General features: G+C 38.2%; 1 protein-coding gene across 3 annotated transcripts in view; it reads right to left on the bottom strand.

Annotated features, from left to right (window-relative positions):
* Positions 1 to 26,376, bottom strand: part of SLIT3 (slit guidance ligand 3) — a 537,095-nt gene that overhangs the window by 137,365 nt on the left and 373,354 nt on the right. For all 3 annotated transcript variants that reach the window (XM_050905039.1, XM_050905038.1, XM_050905037.1), the window contains 3 exons: positions 20,740 to 20,811; positions 8,671 to 8,814; positions 5,825 to 5,988 (listed from right to left, as the gene is read on the bottom strand). In XM_050905039.1, the coding sequence (XP_050760996.1) occupies positions 5,825 to 5,988; positions 8,671 to 8,814; positions 20,740 to 20,811 (380 nt within the window). The remainder of the gene's footprint in view (positions 1 to 5,824; positions 5,989 to 8,670; positions 8,815 to 20,739; positions 20,812 to 26,376) is intronic.

The following is a 26,376-nucleotide window of genomic DNA, read 5'->3' as shown; positions in this document are numbered from 1 at the left end:
CAACTTCAGAAAAATTTCATGCAAACCAAAGCTCAAATATACTCAGTTATGGTGTACGGTGAAGACTCCAGGTTCATAATTATGAATTCAGTCTAGGATTTAATCTGCAGGTGATTTGTTGCTGTTAAGGAACCTTCCATTCAGATAGAATTATTCTTATGCACAACAAACGCATATCCTCTGTTTTGCTATATTCAGAGTTCCTGAAGGTACTTGTGCTGAGTCTTTGTGTCTTTCAGGGGAAAAAAAAGTAGAACGCACAGCATTTAACTGACTAAAACCAAAAGAAAACACACAAAAAAACCCCACAGAAAGAAATCTGAATGCAGTTAATTTTCCAGTTGTCCAGATCATAGGCAATGTTTCATATTCCTTTCCCTCACTCCGCTCACGCAAAAGCCCTGGTGAGCAAAAGTGCTGGAGCTTGGCCTCAGACAAGATTTCCCACAAACGTGACCAGGCGTAGAGCATCCTGTGCAGGACTGCCAATCCCCATCACTGTCACCTCCAGCACGCACAAACCTACAAGCTGTCAGGGCTTGGTACCTGCTCAGGCAGGAGCTGCTGGAGACCAGCGTACTAAGGGCAGGCTTAATCACGAATCCCCGAGCACATGTCACTGCAGCACTGTAACAAGGCAGACAAGAGCAGGTGGGTATCAGTGCTTTTCATCAAACAGAAAATGCTAAGGGCAGGAATATGAGTATATAAGTCCGTAAATGACTATTTGCTTACTAAAAATGGAAGGAATTTGCAAAGTCATCATCAGAGTGATCGGCAAATTACGGGAACAACTGGACAGTGTTTTCATCAGATAAATTATGTAAGATCTGGATTAAATTCCCTTGCCTTTCATGACTTTTAAACACTGGTTGAGGAGTTACAATACGCTGCACCTTTCATTTTGAGAGCTCAAAGAGCTTAGTGATTACATGTCACTAAGAGCAGAGAAGGGGATAACCTAGGGAGACCAAGGGAGAAGAAACGTGTGAACTGCCACAGGGACCAGACAAAAAGCCCTGAAGTGCAGCCTGTGTTCTCCTGACTGGGAACCCTCCATCCATTGCAGTCCTATGCTTCTATGGCTGAAACAATGCAGGGAAGAGAGAAGGAAATTTCAGGCGATCACAAGTAATAGGAACTTTGTTCCAAAGTAGACAGGTAACCCAAGAAAGGTGAATATGTGTGAAGACAGAGACTGGAAAAGACACATAAAGATCAGGAGAAAAACTGCAATTAGTAAGAAGAGGTTTTATCAAATGCCTTTGAATATTATGAGTGAACAAACAACAACCACTTTACTATCTAATAACAGGGGATAACACAAGAGATACGACACCAGCCCTAAATATGCAAGCTCTGGATCCATATGTACCGCAGAGGCTGACTTTGATTTGGGTTGGGTTAACAAGAAGCAGTGTCCAAAAAGGAGAGAATTGTGCTGGCAGATGGTTCATTGTCCTCCTCCTATTATTCCCTGTGCTTTTGATTTGTACAGCACTATCTGGAACTGAAGCAACTAATTAAAATCAGTTAGATACAATGTATGCCCCAATGCAAGAGGAAGCACGAAGACAAGTTTACTTCATAATATTTCAAATAGTAATCTTATTTCTAAGATTCTTATTTCTAAGAATTAGAAGATAAAAAGCTTTCGTGATGTGATGCTCGTAGATATACATACGCTTTGATCATTATCAGAAATGGTTTGTGTCGGTACGGCAGGTGGAACTTCCATTGCTTTTGAAATACACAATATACTGAAAAACGCAAACATACCATAGGGGAAAAAAAGATATACAGCTGAATACAAGGGCAGCTCTCTGCAAAAGCTATTTCATACACAGTGTCACACAGCAATCAAGGATCCTGCCAACTCTTGAAGTGACAATAAGCTACCACAGAGACAACACAATCTGCTCATAGATTCATTTCCCTTCCTCTTAAAGCCCAGTGCTGCTTTAGAAAACAAAACTGCTGTGTAGTGAACTTAATCAAATGCTACTGGGCAGAAGATTTTTGTTGTTCTTTTTTCCTCCTATTCCTACGAAGAATGGGAGCCTCTGGTGACCTAAGGCTGGCAAGTACCGTTGGATCCTTAGGTGGTCATAGTGAGCAGATGCAGCCAAAAAGAAAACAATCATCAGAATTTTACTGTTGCCACTGAAAATGACAGTGTTTCCCTTTTCTAAACAGAAGAGAGAGAGAATTAGTCACAGCCTGTTCCACCAATTTCTTTTTCAAGAAAAACCTGTTTTAGTCTCAGATTCTATAGCTGTGGGGAGAGAGCTGAGCAAGGGGGAGGTTTTTTATTATTTTGGTGCATCGCATTAAATGGAAGGCAGAAAAACACAGGAAATAGTATCTATTGCAATCTGAGGCTTAAACGTATTTGATAGTATATTCAACAGCTTTGCCTGTCTCACAGCCCTGGGCAAAAACATGCCCCTTTCCCTGCTGTTCCTTCATTTCATGCTATAATGCTTCCAATTCTCCTTTTAAAAAGAATTATGTACATTATCTACCTGTTGCGCAGAATCTCCTTCCTATGGCCACTCATAACCTTTGCAGATGTTGCTCCATCATTATCAGTAAAAGCTGGAGTCATTTGGTTCAGGGAGGAAACGGCATCTGAGAAAAGTGCCTTGATGATGAATTAAAAAAAGAAGGCAAGTTCTTCTTGCTAAATACTATCTAAAAGGACGGTGGGGAGCTGGAATAAAAACTGAAGGAAACAATATGCAGAATGAAGTTTTCTAGATTAGATTTTTTTTTTTTTTTTTTACTATGCTGCACAGTTTTGTCTTCACGGTTTCATTTAATTAATCAAATACAGTTCTATTTAGCTCATCTGCATCTCTGAATGCGTCCTCTTGACATTACCTTCTTGATGTTCCTCTACCATTTCAGACTGATGAAACTTCAAACATCTCAGCTTTTCTTTGCTATTCCTGCTAACCACTCCTCTCCTATCCTTGTACAAAAAGCCCTTCCCTTTCTTCTCTTAATTTACTGAACAATTACATTCTTTTCTCATGCCAGGTCCTTCCTGACAGTCCCCTTCATGATACTGTGTAGAATCCAAATGAATGTGGAAAACACACAAGTTGCTTCAGGACAACCTCAGAATTTTATGACTTCAGAAATGGTCCTTTCCCTGACGTCAAAGTATTAAGCTCACCTAAGTTTAACTACTCATGAGTGTGATCCTGATGCTGGCTGAGTACCTCTATTCCCACAGAGCTCACACTTTATGTGCATCCTCACGACTTCTCAAAGGTCAAAGACCAGGTCAGGATAAAATCCCTCACATTGCTTCCTTAACCAACCCCTCATACTCACTGCATTTTCCCCCACAAAACCATCTTTCTGGCCATTGACATGTACTAAATCTATTAAATAAACTACATGAAAGTATCAGGATCCCGAAACAAGAATCCTTTGAGGAGAGAGATGCACATTTACAAAAGGATTTAAAATAAAAATTTTCTTCTCATACACTGAGCAAAAGATGTAAAAACTAGACAGGGAGAATCCCACAGCCAGCAAGGACACCGACAAGTTACTAAGCATTGCCATCCCAGTGGGACTGTGCAGGCTCATCCCTGGATAACACAAAGCACTGCTCAATAGTCTGACTTTGAATGATGAAGATTCATACCTCATGGACTTTTCTGCACAGAGACATGCTGCGTTAAATCCTGGGATGAAACATATTCCTCAAAATGAAAACGTGGAAAATTCCTGCTAAGTGCCAAGTCTGAAGCAGTCATGATTCAAAGGGACAACTTGAGCAGAACAGGTGCCAAGGATGTCTGTTCTCTGGATTGATTTACAAGCTAAGATTCTTCTAAACCATTAGACGTTCCCCCTGTCTCATGTGAGCAGACAGGGAGTTGAGTTCAATGTATCTCATCGCCATCTGGAAACTCTACAGGCAAGAATATCTTCTCTATTGAGCTTTTGAATAGAATTAGTTTTCATCCAGCTGAAATCTTTGTTCTGAAGCTGTACAATCCCTGCTCTCCTCCTTCATAAGTCAGGTTTATGCCTTTTCCATGTGGTTTTGATATACTCATAGAACTGGAGACCAAGGAAAAAACAGCCTAATGCCTCAAGGAAAGGACCCCCAAGATAAGAACTCACACAAAATATTATTCTCAACGTCACCAGGTACTGTGTTCTGCATTGTTGCTCTTCTTAGCTATGACCTTTCATAAATGATATCAGATGGTGTTTGCCTTATCCAATAGCCTGTACCATTGTTCAAGGCATGCATGCACATACATAACATTAATTTCTCTAGCCTATTAATAAAAGCAGAAGAAAATAACAATGGCAAATTGGGTACAGACTTATACTGATCTGTTTCTGCAGTCTGCCTTCCTTTCTAAATTATATTTATGCATTTTCATTTCCAGTTTCTTTAAATATGAGTATTACTGACTAATTATGTTGTTACTATGATGGACACAATCCAAAACCCTAGATAAGAGTATGTCATAATTTCAGTTCTGGTTATAAATTTTGTGGCTTGAGTTACAAGTGATTGAAGACTTTAACAAGCATGCCCAAGAAAACCTGACTGCAAATGAAGTTATCTTTATTTTATTTTCCCCATAAAGAGAAGGTTTAGCTCAGCATATTGCTCGCAGAGATACACAAAGCACAACGGCTTCTTTTGGGCTGCTGCCATTCAGTTTCATGCTGCATCCCCATCTAGAGTCATTAATCTTTTACCACCAGGAACACAATTAATCATGGTTTTGGGTTTTTTTTCAGAGGAAAAAGACAAAAATCATAGTAATTTATACAGAAAACACTGCAAGGTACTCCATCAATAACAGTCATTTTTCTTCTCAGTACACACTAATAGATTTGCTCACTGCAACCTGCTTGTCTTTACAGTATACAAAAATGCAGTAATCTAAAATACATATAACCAATAGAAAAAACACATGAAGAAGCAGTCTGCTTAGTTGTGCTGTATAAGGCAATAAATGTCCTTTTGCTGATAGCTGGACCATAAATGAAGAATGGATAGGGTTGAGAAAAAGGTGTTTATGTTACTTCGGAGGTTATTTTCAGGTGGAAACATTTTTCCATCTAGCTCACAACACAAAACCTTTGCCTAAACTATGATGCAAGTTTTGATTCAAAACTTACTAAAATCTTACCAAATTCGATGGCAGTTTTACCTGAATTAGTGCATGTTACTTGTGGATGTAAAAAAAAAAAAAAAAAAAAAAAAAGTCTATGAAAGTATGTGAATCGATGCCATCCCCTCACCCCCAGCTTCACTCACAGCCTAGGTCAGAAATGCCCGTTGCCAGTTGTATAAAAATCTCACTCATACTGTTCTCAGCCTTTTAGGTCTGAGAACTTACTTGAGCTCAGCTCTCATTAAGGTCAATAAGAGTTCTGCCTGAATACAAATGACAATCCATACACCTTCCACCCCTTCAAAATATAACATTTGCCACATGGATTCATACACATCTTCACTGTTTTCCTTAGACGTTTTATAACCTAGTAATTCTTTAAAATTAAATGTCACAAGCTTTTCTCTTTTTTCTTTTCTTTGTTTTTAAGAGACACACAGAAGACAGCTATAGACTGCCCTCTTTTTTTTTTTTCTTTTTTTTTTTAATCCATAAGGTAATTGGTTTTCTGGAGAACTAACTGAATTTTCCAAATTTAATTTTAAAAGATGCTCCATGATATCCATTATAGCAAACACTGTCCTGCAGATTCGATTAGTAGGCTCTCTGGACCTGCTTATTTCTGAATTGAAAGTGCAGTACAGCCTGGATAAATGAATTACCTGAGCAGCGGAACTTCTTGCTCTTGATCTGGCTGATTCGTTTGTTGGCAAGGCGACGCGGATTGCTGCATCGAGCGCCGCTGGTTTCTATCGGATTATCCTGCAGGTAATCAGCCAGCCACTTCAAATGGCAGTCGCACACAAATGGATTCTGAGCTAAATGTCTGCGAGAAGGATGGGATGTTTAATCAGAAGTGACCTGTGACACTGTACTCCATCACTGTTTTTCACCAACGCAAACCTGAAGAGTAGAGTAATTGAATAAGCTTCCAAAAACCCAGGCCTGGCGGAAACCACACAGAGCTGCACATGAATGGGAGAATTCTGTGAGCTATCACATTTCGTAGCTCATTAAGCCTGCTGCAAGTCCTTTCACAGAGGAAAAAAAAAATTAAGATAGCAAAGCCTGCTTTAAAGGACACAGACCTCCTGTCTATGAAGTCCAATGTTTTCTCCTGAGAGCCTGATATGCTGCCTTTTGAGAGAAATGGACCTTTTTAGATGCACCTGACCTGAAGATCATTTTGTATCCTGGTTTAAAAGAAATTTTATTGGCAAGCTCAGTTTCCTAGGGATCAAAATGCAAATTAGTAAAGTGCCTTGGATCTGTGGGCAAAGCCAGCAGTGATCCAGAGGTCTTTTCTCAAGAGTGAAATTAATATTTGCATATACTCATCATGCGTAATAGTATTTCCCTTATATGTATTTTTTCCTGGAGCAAAAATTTTTACTTTTGAGACTGAACTGTTTATGCAAGGTAGAACTTGACTCTATCGTTCACCAAAATTTGCACAACGTATTTCCCACACAATTCGAAACAGGTATTATAGCATTGATTTTAACTGGATATTTAGACTTTGTTAACAGAAATCTGCTGGAGTATCTTAGAGAGAAACAGCATTTCTCTGCTGCTGTTATAATTCATTCTGCTTGACAAAGTTGAGCACTATAACAGGAGGGTTTGTCAGGTCTTTCTCAGAGCCTGATTCTGATCTCAGTTAAGTTAACTTGCACCAGTCCCTCTAACTTTCGAGGGAGCAGGACACGACTCCCCAATAATTGCAAAGACAGTTTAAAAAAAGACAGATGTTCAAATTTGGTTTGGACAGAGGTGTAAAGTTATAGCCTCACGAGGACTCTGCTCTGTTACTGGTAGTGTGTTTTTTCTACCTGTAGAAACGTCTTTTCTTTTCTGTTTACAGTTATATTTATGAACTGTCACTTAACAAAATAAGTATAAAATACAACAGGGCAAGGGCTGTCAAAGAGTGGGAAGTGAAAGCATACATAGCAGAAAGTGCCTGAAGAAACTAAAGATTACTGTTGTAGTAGAGCCATTCCTGGTGTGAAAGGTCCAAAGAACAAACAAGCATATAGAGACAGGGTACGGGACTGGTTTTGTAGCTCTAGAAAAAAGGCAGAAAACGGCAGTCACTTGGAGTACTTAAAATGGGAGAATGAATCAAAACGTTTCATGAAACAGTGTCGCGGTGTGAGGCAACAAGTCCATTCTAAGTAACGGCCACCAGGAGTGCCAATAAAACCCCATGGAAACCAAGGAGAAATTTTTATACCTTAAGGGTGTTGCCTGTTGTTTAACTTGACAAATCTTATATACCTCTGTAAATGAACTTTCTCTGTTGCTCTTGTTTAAACGTATATCTATGTACATATATAGCATGTTGCAGCAGAAGAAAGCACAGTAGAGGTGGGTGGGCAGGACTGGGGGAGGGTTGTACATGATTATTCTAATGCGTTAATGGTTTGCGGCAATACATACTGACCAGATATCTGTTGGAAATTAAGGTTGTGCTTGTGGCTGCCTGAGGAGATAGCAGGTACCCTGCTGCTAGAAATCATCCCTGTTAGTTCATTTTTATATGAATTAAAACTTTTATAAAACTAATTTGGCCAATGCATTTCCAGTATCAAAATATATATGTGCATGTGTATATATAAATTTCCAGTACTATAGTATGTGTACGTATATATATAATGTGCATATATATTCCAGTATGTACATATATACATACACATACATATTTTAATACTGGAAATGGATATACTTATATACTACATAGACACAGAGCCTTATATCTATACATGCACACATAAATATATATAAACACACATACAAAATATAGGGTGAGGGGCTTCTTCCTTGTTTTTCATTTATATCAGGCTCCCAACTCCCGCTCTGAAGGAGTACTATTTACCTTATTATCTTACTACTCACAGCTTAGGATGAAACCTTCTTCTGTAAAATATTGAGTCATTTCTGTACTTTTGCTTCCAATTTTGCTTCTGATCCCTCTTCTCCTAATGCCTCCAATTCAAAGACTCTCAGAAAATGTTTAGTGGATTTTCTTAATGGATCAAATAATACAACGTATCATTTCCCTTTAGTGGAATGTCAGCTGAAATATGGTTTCAGAAGTCACGAACTGTACAGCAGGACTCAGACCCAGTTAGGAGAGATGCCAACTCACTAGCTCATTAAAAGCTGTTAGGCTATGGTTTTAATAGAATCTGCTGTTCATATATTGTGCAGCGTCAAATTTACGTATTATCTTCCCAACAAACAGTGTGAATGAATTACTCTGGGAGGTTAATACACTTATGACATTTATGTCACTATGGGCAGGCTGTATCGATAGCTGGCTGTGCTGAATTTATGCAATATTTCTTTTTCTTGCTCCTTTTATTTCTGTCAGAAAAGGAGGGGGTACTATGTTGGGGTCTCTTCCAAATTGTCTTAATGTCAGATGCAAAGCCTTTGCAAAGACAGGCAACATCTTTGGGGGAAAAAGACAGAGCTGTCATTTATGATATGCCTGCATACTCACAGAGTCTGGATCGATCGGAGTGGTGCAAAGAGGCCCTTGCTGATGGTCTGCAGTTTGTTGTCATAAAGAGATAGCAGTTTGAGATTATGCAGACCTTGGAACGTGTTTACCCTCAGGCAGTTGATCTTATTGGCATTGAGAAGCCTGAAAAGAGAGGAAAGGTTTATAATTCATTAATCTTGTAATAATCAAATAAAGATAGACTGAACTTTGGGGTTAAATCTAAAAAAATATTAACCCAGTCACCAAAGCCAACCCACATTTAAAAGTCTTCATTTGTCTGTTACATTAAAAAGCTGAAAAAAACCCAGTCAACATTAGTACTCTCATAGCTGGGGAATATACAGACATGTAACAGTGCTACCTATCTTAAAATACTTAAAAGATTTTTTTTTCCTTATGCTCAGCCCCCCCCCCCATTTGTTCAAAATTCTACACAAATATTTAAAGAAGTCTTCAGCTTAATATACATAGAAATGGCAAATACTCCCCACCTTGCTATTCCATGCACACACTCGTACACAAAATCCACAATGAGAAGAACCTTTTCTCCCAATTTTCTCTACCAGCAGCTGTCTTAAGTCTAACTGAAATTCTGGAAGTTTGACATCTTTTGATAAGCAGTGCAGGGTTAATTTGATCATGGAAGGAAAGAAAACGTGATTCTCCTCAGAGACAAGAAGAGAGAATTGTAGGGTCTGGACTAAAACTTACTGAAAGGCAAGCTCACTTCATACCTAAGGCTAGTCAAGCAGTGGACCAGGTTGCTCAGAGGAATTGTGCAGTCTCCATCGTTGGAGGTTTTCAAGACGATACCAGATAAAGCCATGAGCAACCTGCTCCGACCTAATAAGGTGGCTCTGCTTTGAGCAAGGGTTCTCCAGTCTCATCGGCTAGTGATCACCTGAGGTCCCTTCCAGCCTCCATTGTCCTAAAATTCTATGAGCCTACTCCATTCCAGTTACACCAGATGCCTGTGCAGTTGTGGAAAAGCAGCACAAAAGCAATTTACATCCTTTTTTTTTTTTTTTTTTTAATATATTTTGCACATCTACACAGCAGCCAGTTGGCAGAACTGATTAGTTCAGCCAGAAAATCTTGGACAGTACTTGTGCAAATTCTCTTAGATTATCCAGCCAGAGTTCTGTCAGGTGTAACAAGTATATACAATCCCAACAACAAGCTGGATCTCCTGAGACAATCAAACACAAGACCACTTACATTGTCATTGTCATCTGCATATGTAGTATTTTACACTTAGAAGGAAAATAGGCAGGAAATGACCTATTCTTCTCACAGAAGACAAAATCCACATCTTTTGACTACTATCAGCCTGAGAAAAATGGTACACTGCAAACAATACAAGCTGTTAACTCAGTTCTCTTGGTCACAAAATTCTTGCTACTTTGTCAATGAGTTTGAAAGGCTTAATACCGCAACATTCTGGCGCTCTCTGAGGCACCATACTAATACTAAGCCAGAAGACAAATGTGTTTATAGGTGTCCTGGCTGCGTGGTGCTTAGTTGCTGACTGGGGTTAAACCATGACAATAGGTAAAAAGGAAAAGACATCCTCCATTCCTCAGCAAGCAAATACACCATCTTAAACACACCTCTAACAGCACAGGAAGCTTCCATTTTCAACAAACTGCACATACGCCACTATAGACAACAGGGCAACCTATCAGGGAAGAAATGTACGCTTGTTAGCTGCACGTGATGCTTTTCTTTTGCTCCAAAAAATAACTTCAGAAGGCGCTTCCTCTGCGTAGCACCCTGCCTTTGCATTGCTGAAACCTTTGGAACATTGTACACTCATTACAGCTCTCTGCTCCTACTGTCATTTTGGCAGAGCCTCATTACTGCATTAAATGGCTACAGTAATTGTGATACATAAAAGATGGACGCATACTTGAGTAGAGCCCTTTTCTCAAGGAGAACAGGAATGCAGTCCCTTGGGATGAGAAGGCGTCAGAGCAGAACTCGCCTTTCTAGCCTACAGAAAAGTCAGTATCGATTTACCTGAATTTTCTTCTTTATATGTTGTGGAAAATTAAGTTTGACATTAGATAAGAGAAAGCCCCATAGATAGCAATGACGGATAAATGAGGTTAAATTTTTGCATGAACTAATAGCTAAAATAATTTTATGAAATCATAAGCAGCACTACTATGACCCCTCTGGAATCTGTATTTCTGTGACTGATAATTATGTGACACCTAATCCACACTCCTGTTGACTCCACCAGAAGTAACAGGGTAATTTTCATATTAGGCTGCAGGAACAGTTCCTCCCATGCATTCGACTTCTGAGATTTTGCTCCAACAGCAAACATTAATGTCATCTCCTACTACTTCCTTCTTATAGCCATTCATATGTCCCAGCCAAAGCAATCTTCATTCTCTCTTGGTTTTCGTGCATTATGCATTTCTCTTTCAAGCTTGCACATTATCTTTTCCATAAAGAACAGGTTAACAAGTTATTAGAAGGCAGAATCAGCTACTGAGTTTTGAACAATATCCCCAGACATGCACTTAAGCATTACAAATCCTTGGGTTTCTACCTCCCGTCCTTGTGCACTGGTCCCACATTGTTTTTAGGTAATGCACGTTAGCTTAGATTGGTCGTTCCATGACAGAGGCTTGGTACCTAAGTTATACAGGAAGAAAACTGCAAGCAAGTATGTACTTCAACTTATTTTGCTAGATGCTAATTTTTTCCTAATATTATAGTAATATTTTATGTTGCAAGCAGTACTTGTAACAAAGCACAAAGCAAAAATGAAAATAATCTCAGTAATAAGAGAATTTACAACTGAACTACAGTTGTATTTGTATATGTGGACAACCAACATGTCTTTCTTTTTGTGATGCTTAAGAAGTGCACACGCAGCAGAGCTGCATTGTGCAGATGCTATTCACTCCTCTGCAAAGAGTGAGCTTGAAGTCTAACCACCTTTGATCACACTTAATAAACCCTCAGAGCAAAGCTGACCTAGAACTGCAGTGAATACACAGGATTCGAATTCATTCTCTGATTAGTTTCTACAAAACATGCATGAAACCAATGCTGGAAATTAGAATTTACAATGTGACAAGTTTTCCTGGCATGAATTTTCAACGACTAGATTCATGGTGATATAATCTGTGACATTTCTGTAAGAGCCAAATACCAAAAATGAGAGAAACCGATCCTATATATAGCCACAAATACAGAGGCACACTCTCTCCTTTAAGCATCAGAGAAAGTCATTTGGAACTAGAAAGTGCTTGTGCAGACTGTTTAGAAGAGGGAATTCAGGTACTACACAGCTCTTCTGAGGTGATAACACCTCTTCCGTATATCACCTATGCAATATATGTGCAGTACCTAAATCTAAAGAGCACAGACAGTATGCTCAACAGTAATACAGATGTGGCCATACTCCGTGGATCATGAGATAGATTAATGTCCTATTTCTGATCAGAACCGGGGCGGGGGGGAAGTGAAAAACTGTGAGAAAGCAGAATAAATCATCCCTAAAAATTTTTTCCTCCTACTTACTGAGAGGTAGAGGATGACTTTCGGCCAGAAGCATTAAGGTTTATATTCCTTTCAAAACTCTCAGTTATTTTAAAATATCTCCTCTATGGATATTCCCCTATATAAATTCCAATTCTTTGCTTAATCTTTCTTCCCTATCACAGCTCCTCTAATGGCATCTAATTATTAATTAGGTATACAAGGTTGGCCTCACACGGAGTTAAAAGTGGTTATAAGAATTTTTTTTTTAAACTAACACAAAGGCAGATGAGAAAAACATATTCTAGGAAGCAGAAACACTGATCTTCCTTAAACACTGAACCATACTGTAAAACATATTAAGGGCTCCTTTCATTGGACTCACACCAAAAGAAGGGACAATATTATAAGCTGAGTCTTACTTTAGCAAGAGTTACATGGTATTTATTTTGCACCAATTTATCGTGAAAGTAAATTCCACTAATTTTCCTATTTTGTTATCAGCTTGATTGGATGAGATTTACACACGGCCTCCAGATGCGGTGCTGCATTCACAAGGAGGTTAAAAATACAAGTAGAACTAAACCCGCCTGCTACCCAGAGGTATGGTGGGTTATTAAGTCTCCATTTTCATCCCTCTGGATATGTTAAAAACATGAAGAAATCTCTTGCAAGCCTAGGACCACCACAGAATACAGGAGGATGGTTAAAGACCTTGTGGTTTACACGCCATTGAAAGCAATGAGCAGAGCAGAGCAGTATTACAATTCCATGAAACCATTTCCTGAAAAAGTGAATTTGTCCACACACATTGAAATAATAACGTGTTTCGGCTAAGCCCTTTGAACGAATGTGTACTGAATTGGCACTGTAATTGTATCAGATGCTCATAAGCACCATCTGCATAATTAAGATGGTCCCATAATTGAATTATATGCCCAAGCACAGTTTCAAGTGATTAACATTTAAATAACATTTTGAACTCCAAACCCAAAATGATTGAAAAAATTGTTTTCTAAGAGCAAATGGGGATGTTTATATGGCTTTTACCCTTAGCAATGTTTGTATTGTCAGCTCAGTGAAGTCAAGCAATCAAACTATCAGCAAATAACTACATAACTTGGAGAATGAAACAGCAGCCTAGTAACCTTAACACATGCTGGAGACTGCAAGTTGATTTCTGTTGCTACAGGATGGACCAGAAATCATCCTAGGTACATTAATGAGCCAAAAGGAAAGTGTCAGGGAGAAAAGCTGCACAGAGCCACTGGAAAAGTTCTCTTTCTTTTTCACTAGCTTTGTGTTTTGACAGCGACGACAACATGATGAGAATGAAAATGTTTGGCATCCCATGAACTGGCTGGCACATCCCACATGCCAGACTCCACTGGGGAAAACGAGAACTCACCAGAAAAAGGCAGATGTAAAATGCATAGGAGACTTGTATGGAAGAGAGGAGAACTAGGTACCAGTTTCGCATGGGTAACAGCAGAATACAAATTGAATACACATGACTTTTATAGAATATCAATAGTCAAAGGCTTCACCTACATTCAAAGGCACTATAGGGCAGCAAAGAAAAGACTCTTGGCAGAAAACATCCCTTAGGATACACAACACCTGTTACAAAAAGTCAAAAAACTTTTTGGCATGTTTTTTCCAGCATTTTCTCTTGAAATTTATAGGGAATCAAGCGTCATCTTGAACACAACTCATCACGGGAGAAGAGCTGAAGTGCCAATATGGAAGTATCTAGTCACATACTCCGTCATCCCAGCAGTCAATGACAAGCAACATCTAATGACGGAACTGTGTGTGCCCCTGCTTACTTATTGGCAAAATAATTATATTAGGTTCCAGGAACGTTTTAAAATGGCCTGGAGTGTAGGGGAGCAATGTGATTGCCTCTCGCTGTGTCAAGATATTTAGACATCTACTAAAATTTAAATTTTCTAATGTGATGACTGACCACTGAAGAGTCTGTCAGTGTTTCAATTGATAATAACCAGTGTGCAATCATCATCATGCTTGCTTGAACCAGCTTCAAGTGTTTCTCCATGTTCAGGAAACTGAATGATGGTGATGGTGATGACAAATTTATTCAACATAAATTAAAATGGAAAAGTCACGAGCTGATAATGAGTCAAGAAGGAAGCACAGAGCACAGTCCGACAGTCCTGTTTTGGAGAGATTTTAAAGCCCTCCTTTCATTTCTGATCCAAAAGACTGCAACTTCAGTTGAACACCATCCACAAAACAAGCCTGCGGTACTTGTGTTACTACCTGGAGAATTATAAGCATGTGTTGTCATAGCATCTGGACTTCTGTTATTCAAAATTCAATATTCTCTAACTTACGCCTGCAGATAAGGTCATAGCTGATTTTAGATAACCACATGATAATTCAGATGCACAACAGAACAAACACATTTTCTCAACTTCCTGCGCTATCAGGAAGTTAGTTTCTTGTGTAACAATAACTAGAAAGTTTCTGTCAGGTGAGTCCAGCTTGGAGCAGTGGCGTCAGAAGAGCTAATGAATTACACACTGACGCATGAACTAGCGGTTGTTTTGGGAAGCTGCATGCAGACAGGCTACAGAAGTGACACAGAAAAGGCAGATGCTGTTGCAGTCTTTCATTAGTGCTTGACTGTAATTGTATTTCTGTGTCTGGCAGATGCTGCTACCTCACTTTAACAGCAGTTATTGAGTTTAGTAATATTATCACAATAGCAGCCTAAATGCAGAAATCTGAAGGAAAAAAGCTTGAGGCAAATGGCTTGAAAACAATTCTAAAGCTATTAAACAGGTCTGTGCAGAGAGTATTCTGTTCTGGACTAGAAGGATGAGGGTTGCATAGTATCTCTGCTGTAGCCAGCAATATTTTGCTTAATCAAGGGAAAAGTTCATATGTGATTTTGCTAAGAATTTAGAATCTCAGAACCCAGAAATGACACAGGTTGCAAAGGACCTCCAGAGGTCATCTGGTCTGAACCCCACTCAAAGCATGACCAATTTATAGATATTTAATGCAGATATTTGCTTTATCTGAAAAATAATTATTTCACCAGATCACAGGATAATTCAGAATTGCAGGAAGCTTGAGAGGTTTCTTGTCCTGTTAGACTGCCCAAAACAGGGTGAGCTATAAAGGTCAGACCAGGTTGCTTGGAGTTTTATTCAGTTTGGTCTTTAAAATCTTCAAGGACAGAGAATGCACAACCTTCTGGGCAGCCTGCTCCACTGCTTGGCTTGTCATTGTGAAAATGTTTCCTCTTACTTCTAGTCAGGTGGTCTCTTTTTTTAATGCCTGTTGTCTCTTCTCCATGAAAAAAAATGAAGAATTCCATGGAACAATAAGATATTATACATTACTTAAAGCTCAGAAGATTGCTATAGGGAGGAGGAGAGACTACTGTGCTATAAAGGACTTGGAAATGGAAAACTGAAATTTCTTTACTCTGGCATTTATATAATGTTTGCATCACTGTTTAATGATTGTTATGTATATAACAATGTAATGTATACAATACAAAATATTGGAATTGATGTATATTCTTTAGAGTAATTATGTATTTCTCTTTTTTAAAATACTTTGTATGGGTTTGTGCTTCACTGGATTTTCTCTGACATTCTAACAAGCTCCAAAAGTATACAATAAATAATTGGTAGATCCTATTTTAAGCTCTTAAGTACTGGGATTCAATTTACAATTACAAATCAACACAAGCACTTCAAACTTGGCAAATTTGCCATGGAGATACTTTCCAAGCAACCTCACCAGAAGAGCCATGGGAGTACCAAGTATCTCACTACTCATCCAAGGAGAAACAATATAAAAAGCAGGTTAAAAAGGAGAATCACTCAAAGCAAAATTTGACTGGTTGAATTTTGGGAAAACTGATAATAGCAGTTTCTGAAAGTACACACATGACTTGTCACTTCATACAAGTCTATTTTAAATAAAGGTCAGTTGAAGTTGGAAATATTAGATCTAGTTCCAATTTTAACCCAGGTTAGATGATTGGATCTGGAAGTCTAATTTTTCACCACTTTTGAAGTTACTTTATCTGTCAATATGTCAAACTCCAGGCACCAATATGATTATTGGTCTTTTCCAACTACAATGTTGAGTTTTCCCTAATGATCAGACATTAGGAGAAAGAGAGGAAGGGTGTAAGCTTTTGGTTTCGTTTTATGAGAGAGAAATACAACAAACCTCTGATTTCGACATATATGTACCCCAGGAGTACGTCTATTTCTAGCAACATCAAAACAGAGTCCACTATAGGGATTCTTTCTTGTCCAGCAAGCCATGGGGATCTCAACCTTAAGATTCAGGATCAACACGCCTGAGCACTTGTATGATTAGTAACTATGCAAAGTAAATTTCCTCAAGGAAAAGGATTTATTGAAAACTGATACTTGCCAGACATTTGAAAAATGAGATTTCATCCCGCTATATTGTTTTGCTATCCAATCTCTTCAAACCATAGAGATTTTATGATACCTTCTTGTTCCAGGAAATAGAGCACTGTGAAGCACACAGTGTATAACTGTAATAAAAAGGCTCCCAGAATGTCTGTTTTAATATGGTTGCAGGGAGGAAAGTGTATTACTTAGGTATGAAAAATACTGGTTAACAAACTTGGTGCCCATTATCCACAGCTCACTGTCGTGAGCCACTCGACTCACTGTTTCACTGCAGACTGGCTCTGCATGTTTGCTCATTTGGGAGCAAGCAGAGCAACCGTCAGGTTCATCTGTCACAGGGCTGCTGAAAAAGCAAGAGCTGCGCAGTGTTATGTTGTGCCCCCTGTGCAGTGACTGGCAGACAGTTTGGCAAACTCAAGTGCTCCTGAAAGAGCTTGTCCACATTCCAGGAAAACTGAAAGACAGGTGAGAAGGACACTGAAATATATTCCAGTTTCTAGACAGACCAAGGTTAGTCTAAGGCCTCCTGGACAGGAGTTCAAACTGGCCACAGCTAATGGTTACTTGCAAACGTCCACCTTAAACTGAAACTCTTTCCATTCTTTCGATATTCAAATGCAAATTACATAAACAATGATAATTAATCAAATACTATTTCACAGCTTGGACAGATTGTTGCCCCAATGAAACGAAAGTTTGAGTTTACTGGGGGTGGAGTGGGGGGTGGGGGAATCAGACTCCAGTTATCCCTTTCTGGAAAACAGTACAGCTCTCTCAAATCCAAATTGACTTAAAATTCTCAGAAGACACTTGATCCAGCCTGCTGAAAAGAAGAATGTATGAGGATGGGGTACAGTAGCTACAGTAGCTTTCCAGCATCCTCTCTCCTGGCAACTTGAAACAGAGTAAGGAAAATGACATGGTCCAAGAAAAGCTTCTGTTCCACAGAACAGATGTGTAGTTGGACTTGTATAATAATGTTTGCTGCTGTGTTGGTTACAATTGCATATTTAGGAAGACATAAGATTCATGAAATCTACAATTTAACAGAAATCCAATTGTGATTATTTATGTGGGGAATGTTAACTACTTAAGATAGCTGATTATAATGAAGACTTCAGATGCAACATTTTAAATTAAACCAATAGGGTTTAAAAAAAAACCTAACAAAAACAACACCCCACACCAACAAAAAAACCTTATTATCTAACCATGCCTGGTTATTTTCTTGCCAAATATAATACAATATTGGCTTACCCACGTCTGTCTTACATGACAGAAATACAGAATTCTAATGCTAGCCAGGTGGTCTAAAACTTGTTCTGAATTCTTCATTTCCCATACACCAAAGTCAAATGGGGCAGTTTAAGATGCTGTCATGCCTGAGCTGAGCATTACTGTACCTAGCTACACTGTTTCTGACATCAGTGGTACCGTCTGCAGACGTAAGGCACTTACACAAAACAATTCTGCGAGAATGAAAGTGGAATAATCTGGGCCTATATTGTGACAGTATATTTAAACAGAAGGATAATGACATGTCTGAGAAACCCTGATGAGTCTTACCCAAAACAGTAAATAACAATATTATCTGCTATGTTATTTCATAGTAATTATTTTTTCCTTCTAAACACAATCTCGATTTTATACAGGACCCATGACTCCCTTTTTCTGATTGTGTCCTGCTTTACCATAACGCCAGTATATTTTCAAAAATGCTCCAGCTGAAGCTTAGGAAATTATACGGGCTACCAGGATAACTTAATCAGAGCGTTCTTATCCGTGTGTCTCCAGACTAATAAGCAGAAATCCAATGTAGAGCCCATTGAACGCTAAATTAGATCTAATCATAGGGCACTCTTCCAACTGTTCAACAGCAGGTCTAAAACCAATGAATGCCATTTATTTTTTTGGTATCCATTAAAATACTACACGCAATCCCATAATAGCTGCTTCAAAGCCACGGTCAGAAAAGTGTGAAGACATTTGTTTGCATTTAAAGCATGATAATTCAATGCTCTCCTTGCCAAAAGCTACTCTACACTGAAACACTTTCAAGAAGATCCTGAAAGGCTCCAGAGCCACAATACTCTGGGAATCCCATAACGGGGCAACCTACTTACATCTTCGCAGCTTGACAATGTTTAAGTGGTTGAAGTACAACACCTTTTAATGCTTCTCTGGCATATAGATTTTGCCCCCTTAACAAAAAGGCATCACTTGAGCTAATTCAGACTGGAAAATTACTGCATCTGGGCTTAAATATGTAATTCATTGAAAGCCTGCACTACATGCACACAAGGACTATAGTATAAAGGCGTTGAAACCTGCTTAATGCTTTATGGAAAAGTTCTAGACCCACATTTTTATAGGACACTGTGAGCCACGTGTTGAGTGATTTTATTTTTTTTTTTACTGGGAAAGATCCTATCCGTAGTGTCCTGGGTTAGATAGAGCAACTGTGTATCATTTTGAACTTGTAACCATAAAATTTTCAGAGGGAGGACTATGATAAAGCTCAGATTTTTTTAATATAGTTTCTTTCTCAGAGGACAGTGACAAGTTAAGTTTTTAGGTCTCCTTTTGCTTGCAGCATCTTCATTGTACCGAACACAACCTGAGTCTGACAATGACTAACATGCCGGTTATATCAACACGTACTGAGTCCCAGCTTCTAAGCACTTTCATGCTTATTGTTCTCACACATGGCAAACTACCTCCCCCCTAAATACACAGTCTTTTATTGCGCAGGCTGGCCGTGAAGACACTGAAGTACTAACTGGTGAGGTATGGGACAGGAGAGAGGAAAGGAGCTGCCAGAAAAAGTACATGCAAAAGGTGAAGACAAACTAATTGGCTGTGTGCAGGAGATGAACAGCTTCCCACCATCGCAGCTCAAGGATTGTCATAACCAAACCATATGCGCTCTTGCTTGTCCTTCTCTAGAATAGGGTGGTCCATGTTTGCAATTAAGATCTTATAGATAAATTACAAGTCTGAGTAGTCCTTCACTTAACACATAGAGCAATTTCAACTATTTAATATTTTAGTTCTTTGGCTTTGCTCATGGATTTCTAATCTAAATCTATGATTATTTTTATATAGCATATAAGTGCAGCAAAGATTGCAATCATAAAGTGACACATCCAATGGTAATCATGAACTTTTAGATACTTATTTCTGGTTATGTCAAGACAGTCAGAAAGGCTTAAAATAACACGTCTAAAAGAGCTACTTTTTATTTTATATTTTATATAATTTATTGTGTGGGGGTGGAGGGTTGTGTGTAATATAAGCCAGAATTGATTAATTTATCATGTATCATCTTTACTTTCTGAGTGCATCGTTCATGATGGTAATCAGAACGTTAGGAATACATATTAAACTCACTTCACTTCCACTCCCTCTACTGACTGGCTGAAACAGTAGCTGATTTCCTTCTCTTTGAAGGAGTTACTGGTTCCCAATGTGATTACGGAGACAAGAGTGAGTGAAATTTGCAATTTCACATTTGGCTTAGGAAATTTTTTATGCTACATTAATAAATACTGAAGAGTATATGATATATATCTTACCCCTGATCATGACTGTGTGTTAAACCACACATGGCATAAAATACTCAAATACACAACATATTCTGAAATAATTTCTCTTGCAACTAAGCCACATTTGGCATAACAAGAATATGGAACTGAGCATGGCTCGCAATGATAAGATCTTCCACATTGCCATTTTGCTTGCATGTGCAGGTACTTGCAACACAGTAGCCATCAAGGATCTAGAAATTCAACCACAAACGCTAAATGTGTAAAAACAATCAGATGGCATCCCCACCCACACATCAGCTGGTGACCAAATTTCCCTTCTTGGACTTCACTGAGTCTCTCATTTCCTCCCCACACTTAAATCCTCTGTGTCTATTACCCATTATACACACTGTGCTATAAAACTGTTGGCACCCTCCTTTTTTTTTTTTCCCCAGCCCTTGCCTCCCTCTTGCCTGACACAGAAACAACAGACTAGCACGTCCCAGTGAGTTTTCAGTGGAAAAGGTGATTATATTAATGTCAGAAGTTGAAAAAACAGTAAATCTAGCTAGTCTGTAAAATAAAGAAAAGGAAGGGATCATACTCACAGCAGCTGCAGAGACACAAGATCATCAAAAAGGCCCTGGGGAATCTCTGTGATCTTGTTTCCATAGAGCACTCTGAAAGATTCAGGAAGACAAAATAAATCTTAAGTAACAGACCAGTTTAGTGTCCTCCTACATCTCTCCATTATCATCTTTATTGATCTTGTGCACCATGCCCAGGATCTGTGGGCATTTCATTTAACTACTGATCTCATTTTCTTTTCAGAGAGCACATGGTATTAAATGAGTCGTTATGATTTAGGGTTCGTCTGGTGTTGGAAAGCGTTTTTAATGTAGAAACTGGACATCATCCAAAAACTGTATCTGAAATATTTTTCATTCTGTTGAGGGATTTTTTTCCACCCTTTTTAGAACTATTTTAACCACTGAAAGGCACACTGTCTGATGCAAAACCCCAGCATTCTGCTCAGTGATACTGAATTTAAAAGCCAGGGAGCACAAGCTGGTTGTAGATAAAATTTCATATAACTGAATCTCTTACGATATAATAATTGGCATGAAATGTGACACAGGCATCATTGGCTAAAATATTATGGCCTCACCAGCTGCTGTTACCATTTCAACTAGCTAATATAAAGAAATTTAGCCTGAACTGGAAATAGACGTATATTCAGAAACTCAAAAATAATTTAGGTATAGTTTAGTTATAAAAATCAGTAAAGATTTAATAACACAAATGAGAGTCACTGTATATATTTATTCAACCATAAATATATACCACTTGACATCCATGATTCAGTTTTAATATTAAAAATATTTCCTTTTTTAATGGAAAAATGCACATATAGTATCCTCAGAAATTGAACTAAAGGGAAAAACAGACAAAACCACCATTATGCTAAGACGTGTTACCTAGCGATCAGAGCAAAATCATATATGACAGGAACACCTGAATTTCAATCACAGCTAAACTATTTACTCATGTCATTTCTGCGAGTTGATAAAATTTGTCAAAACCAGAAAGTGAGTTAGGAGCTTATATGGGTCCTGGTAAAAGGGAAGAAGATTAGGCTCCCTCTGAAAATTTTACACCTTACCTAAACATTTTAATAGACTTCAAATTGGGAAAAATAGTATTTATGTAATTTCTATGCTCTACATAGGACACGGTAAATGGTTATAAACCAGCTCATGCCAAAACTTTGTTGCTTATGTCTCACTAAACTGGTTAATTCCCTAACTTTTTAATCTGGAATAATATGCTAGCAATGAATCAAATAGCCATGTGAGGCTTGGATGCTGGCTGAAATTCTGGCTCACCCTGTCTTTCAACATTTAAAATATTATGGTGAGTTGAACATACTGAAAAACAAACACTTAGGATGACGGACCATTTACAGTACCCTCTGGCCTTCCCAGAGTATCGCCACGTCAGTTTACTCTTCATCAGTCATTGGAAGTATATCACCTCTGTGGGAGAGTTCCCAGATCAGCTCATTTCTGAGCCTAAATAAAATGAATCTAAATAAAATAACACCACTTAGATATGAAAATCTAAACTTGAAACTTCATTTTTCATTACTTTTGTAGTTTAGCAGGAACTGAACTGCTACCCAAGAAATTAATGATCATCTAGCATTACATTTTCTCTAAACAAATGTAACATAATTTCTCTTTATCTATTGCAGAGTTAGGAGGTTGGCTTTTAATGTGCTGTTACAGTTAGTGTTTTTTGTGAGTAATGAATGCTAGGACCACTAAATTTTTCTAATTGTTTCCTAATTTCAGCTTCAGAAGACACACACAATTTCCTACTTCAACAAAATTTCGTGCAACGTACATAGATTTTTATATTCCACCCAAAACTAGACAGAAATGATGGCTGAACTTTGAAAGGTCTAGCAGGTCCATTTACATAGCAGTTTCAAAATATGAGGTAATATTCAAGTCACTGAATTTCACTGGGCTCTAAAACAACATCCGAATGGCTGACTCACAGACTTCTTTCTGAACAAAGTAACTGAGGTGAGCACCTGTATCGGGAATCAAAAGCAAAACCTCTGCAAATAAAATATTTACAAAAAGCTGAAATATTAAGTTAATACCCACAGAATCCAGTATATTTCCATTTCAGTTTCCACTTTTTCTAAACAACATTTCTTTAGCAAGTGCATCATCTGTATACAAAGTTTAGATTATAAGCTCTGTGATGTTAGATGAACGTCTTCGGTAGTTTTGTGAAGTAGCAGGATCATCAATGCTGATCAATAATGCATAATACTATAGCATATAAGAAAGAGTTCAGAAGCTAAGCTTTACAAAATGCCCATGGAAAGAAGTAAAAAAGATCCCCACTCCAGACTAAGGGTTATTCTGGCTGTAGAGGTAAAAATACTTATGTAAAGTAAAACTTTAAAGAAATCTCAACACTCACACCCAGTGCACTTGTTAGTTATGGTACTACTAAATGCAAATATCAAAATAAGACTCTTATTAGAGTAATTTTACATTTACTTTTAATTTAAGAGTCAGAAGGTCACAGTGTAGTGTTCCACTGAATTTTAAACCTTGGATGTGTTTATACATCCTCTTTTATTATTTTGAGCAAAATAAAACAGATTAAAATAGCTTATAAAATAAAACAAAGCTTCAATTTTTAGAAGCCATGACAAGAAAATAAGCATTTTCAAACCTAATTGGGCTTATGTGCATGTGGCACATTAACATTCGAACAAATTAACAGCTAAACAAAAGTCAGTATGAGAGCTCAGGCACTTGTCTCTAATTCATATTCATGTTCACCACTACACAGAGCCAAATTAGCTAATGCCATTGTCTGCCTGCCATGCCAGAGCTGAAGTCAAATGGTCCTACAGAAAGAAGCCAAGAGGAGGGGAGGGGAGATACATAATGCATTGCATCTCATTTCTTGAGTTCCTTATTTCCATTTACTCTAATAAAAAAGCACAGAAACTTTTACTTTCCTGAGAGTTCTCATTTTTTTCTGTTTAAGACAGGAAAGCAAACTCATACCAACAAATATGAATATTGGTCAGGTTCGTGATCCAAGATGCTTTTGTTCTGAATGTACCAACTGCTGCACTCCTAACAGTACTATGAATGAGTTAGCCTGCAGAAAAGCCTGGCCAGGTTAGGTACACTCCATTATTGCAGCCGCTTTCCTCTACGTCCTGTCATTCTGCCCATCTCACTAGCATGCACTGCAATGTTTCCAGAATAGCAGCTTTGGGGAAAAAAACAAACAAAACCAAACAAAAACCCCAAACAAAAAAACAATCACAGGAAACTCAGCCAAGTCAATTCAAGAACTTCATTTAAATCTCCAATGCTTTTACCAACAGAGACAAATTTTAGCACATTTGCCTATGGCATTGCAAGTTCTAAAAATGTGTGTTTACTTACATCCCTCACTTATGTTGCAGGACATGCAGGTGTCCTGGCTACTGTGCAAGCCTGGCACAGGAATACAATCCTCCTTCTATCCCCTAGCACCTGAAATTTTAGACCCAAAATATTTTTTATTAAAAATACACTAAAAAAATTAATATGTAATAAAAATAAAATCAGCTCAGTAATTGCTGCCAATAGACAGCGAATCAGTGAATCAGAATGACATTTAGTAGAACACAAAAAAATTACTAAGATTTTTATTGTGTGCTCCTGATTGTTCATTTGCTTCTCAACTTTGCTGGGAGACCAAGTCAGCCACAGGTCTGACAAATACCATTTACTGTCAGGTGGAGAAGATATTACCCTAAACATGATGTACATTTTGGGAGAAAGAGAAAAGTGAGCTATAGCTTAATTCTATATTCACAATGCTATCTTAAAAGTAGCAACTAGAGACTAAGCCAAAACTGACTGAGACACCAATAGGTATCCTTTTTCTTACTGTTCCTTTCTTTCTCTTCTCACCACACATGGGAGTCTCTTTTACAAAGATGGAAACCAGCCTGAATGGAGAAAACACTCATAAAGATGTGCAAACACATCAGACTTGCCAGTGCATGAATTTCATTCCTGTCTTTTCCACAAGGCAGGTATATCTAATACCAGAATGAGCAGAATTAGCAGTGTGAAGAATAATTTACTGTATTTTTAACTCAAGCAAACTTTTCTTAGATTTTTTGCAGGTGGCTTTCTAACATCAGCAAGTTGCTGTTATGGCTCAGGTGCAGCTGAGCCATCTGAGGGCTATATTCTTAGCGGCACGTAGAGCCATCAGCTTGCCAGCTCACAGCTAAATGCTTTCAGCATGGCCACAAACCACAAGCTGCAGTTCTTCAAAAGTACCTGGCAGATTGGCTCACAACTTGCAGCAGTTTTCAGGCTGCCATCAACCTTCCAAACAATGGGAAGGACAACACACATAAAGCACAGACCCCTGGCTGCACTGCAAGCATTGGAGGAGATCCCTGGAAGAAGCACTCTATTCAGCTGAAGAGTTATTATGGATCTGCAATAAGAAATTATACAAATATATAGAAGTCATAACGAGGTGTTAGGTTTCTTCAGCCTGATTCTGGCATCATATTTTAATATCCCCCCCCAAATGGATCTATTCCAAGACACAATTAAATATTAAATTTCCAGTTAAACAATTAATTCTTACTACTAAACTTCAGGTTTTGCAGATTAATCCAACTGATGTTCTAAGTAGTTAAAAATAAAGATTAAACAGTGAAAATAGTCACTGCATAGATTAATCTAAAAGCTTGGGACATACCAGACAAAGAAAGCATTGGAAGCACACATAGCAACAAGTATGTTACCTTGGGTGAGAATGTAATTAAGCATGTAACAAACCTTCAGTGGCAGGGTCTTGAAACATAAGTGTCTCACTGATTCTTCACAGTCTCTAGACATTCTGACCTCTTGAATAATTTTAAAATTAAGGAATTTGCAAAGAGTTTACCAACACACGGCCTTTCATATGCAGTGAAGTTTAGCATACACCCTTCTAGGGGTGTGAAACAACAATTGCTGTGTTGTCTTTATTTTACAGTTAGTCGGCCTACCTTACTTGCAAATGTAGTTGCAATTTAGCTGCTTCATTAAGTCAGATCCCAGAATACAGAGATTTTTCCCTGGAAGGTGACACAGAACTTTTTTGGGGCATGAAAGCCTAGCATAGAATCCCTTACTCTAGACCATATGGTTTCCAGCTAAGTGTTCCTCTATTTTGGCTTGGCTGAAACATTCTTACTGAAGTGTCAAATTTTGACTTTATGCAATGTCTTTTTCAGTCCTTAGAACGCTTTTAACTTTCCTTCAGACTGTGAAAACAATTCTTGCTAGGAAGAATTATATTTCCCAAGCTATGTGCAATGGCACAGGCTCAATAAGAACTCAAGTTTTCAAAAGAGGAGGAATTGATAGGGGTAAAAACAGCAATAAATTTCTAATATCTGAAAGACAGTTAGACATGTAATTTTTTTTTCCCTGCACTATTTCATATTTCTTCAGAACAAGTTAGACTAAATAAATCACAGTAAAACTATCCAAAGCAATTTGTTACCTTAAAATAAGTTTGGCAGTTATTGCAATAGACAGTGTTTTATTGCAGATTTCAAATCACCATGAATGACACCACATACATCATCACCCAGGAGATGATGGTCTAAATGGGACTGCTATGTCAAAATCTAAGCTGTCTCT

This window comes from Gymnogyps californianus, chromosome 14, assembly GCF_018139145.2.
Source record: "Gymnogyps californianus isolate 813 chromosome 14, ASM1813914v2, whole genome shotgun sequence".
In the NCBI taxonomy this organism is placed as follows: Eukaryota; Metazoa; Chordata; class Aves; order Accipitriformes; family Cathartidae; genus Gymnogyps; species Gymnogyps californianus.
The sequence above is the reverse complement of the archived record's forward strand: the minus strand, read 5'-3'. Positions and strand labels throughout refer to the sequence as shown.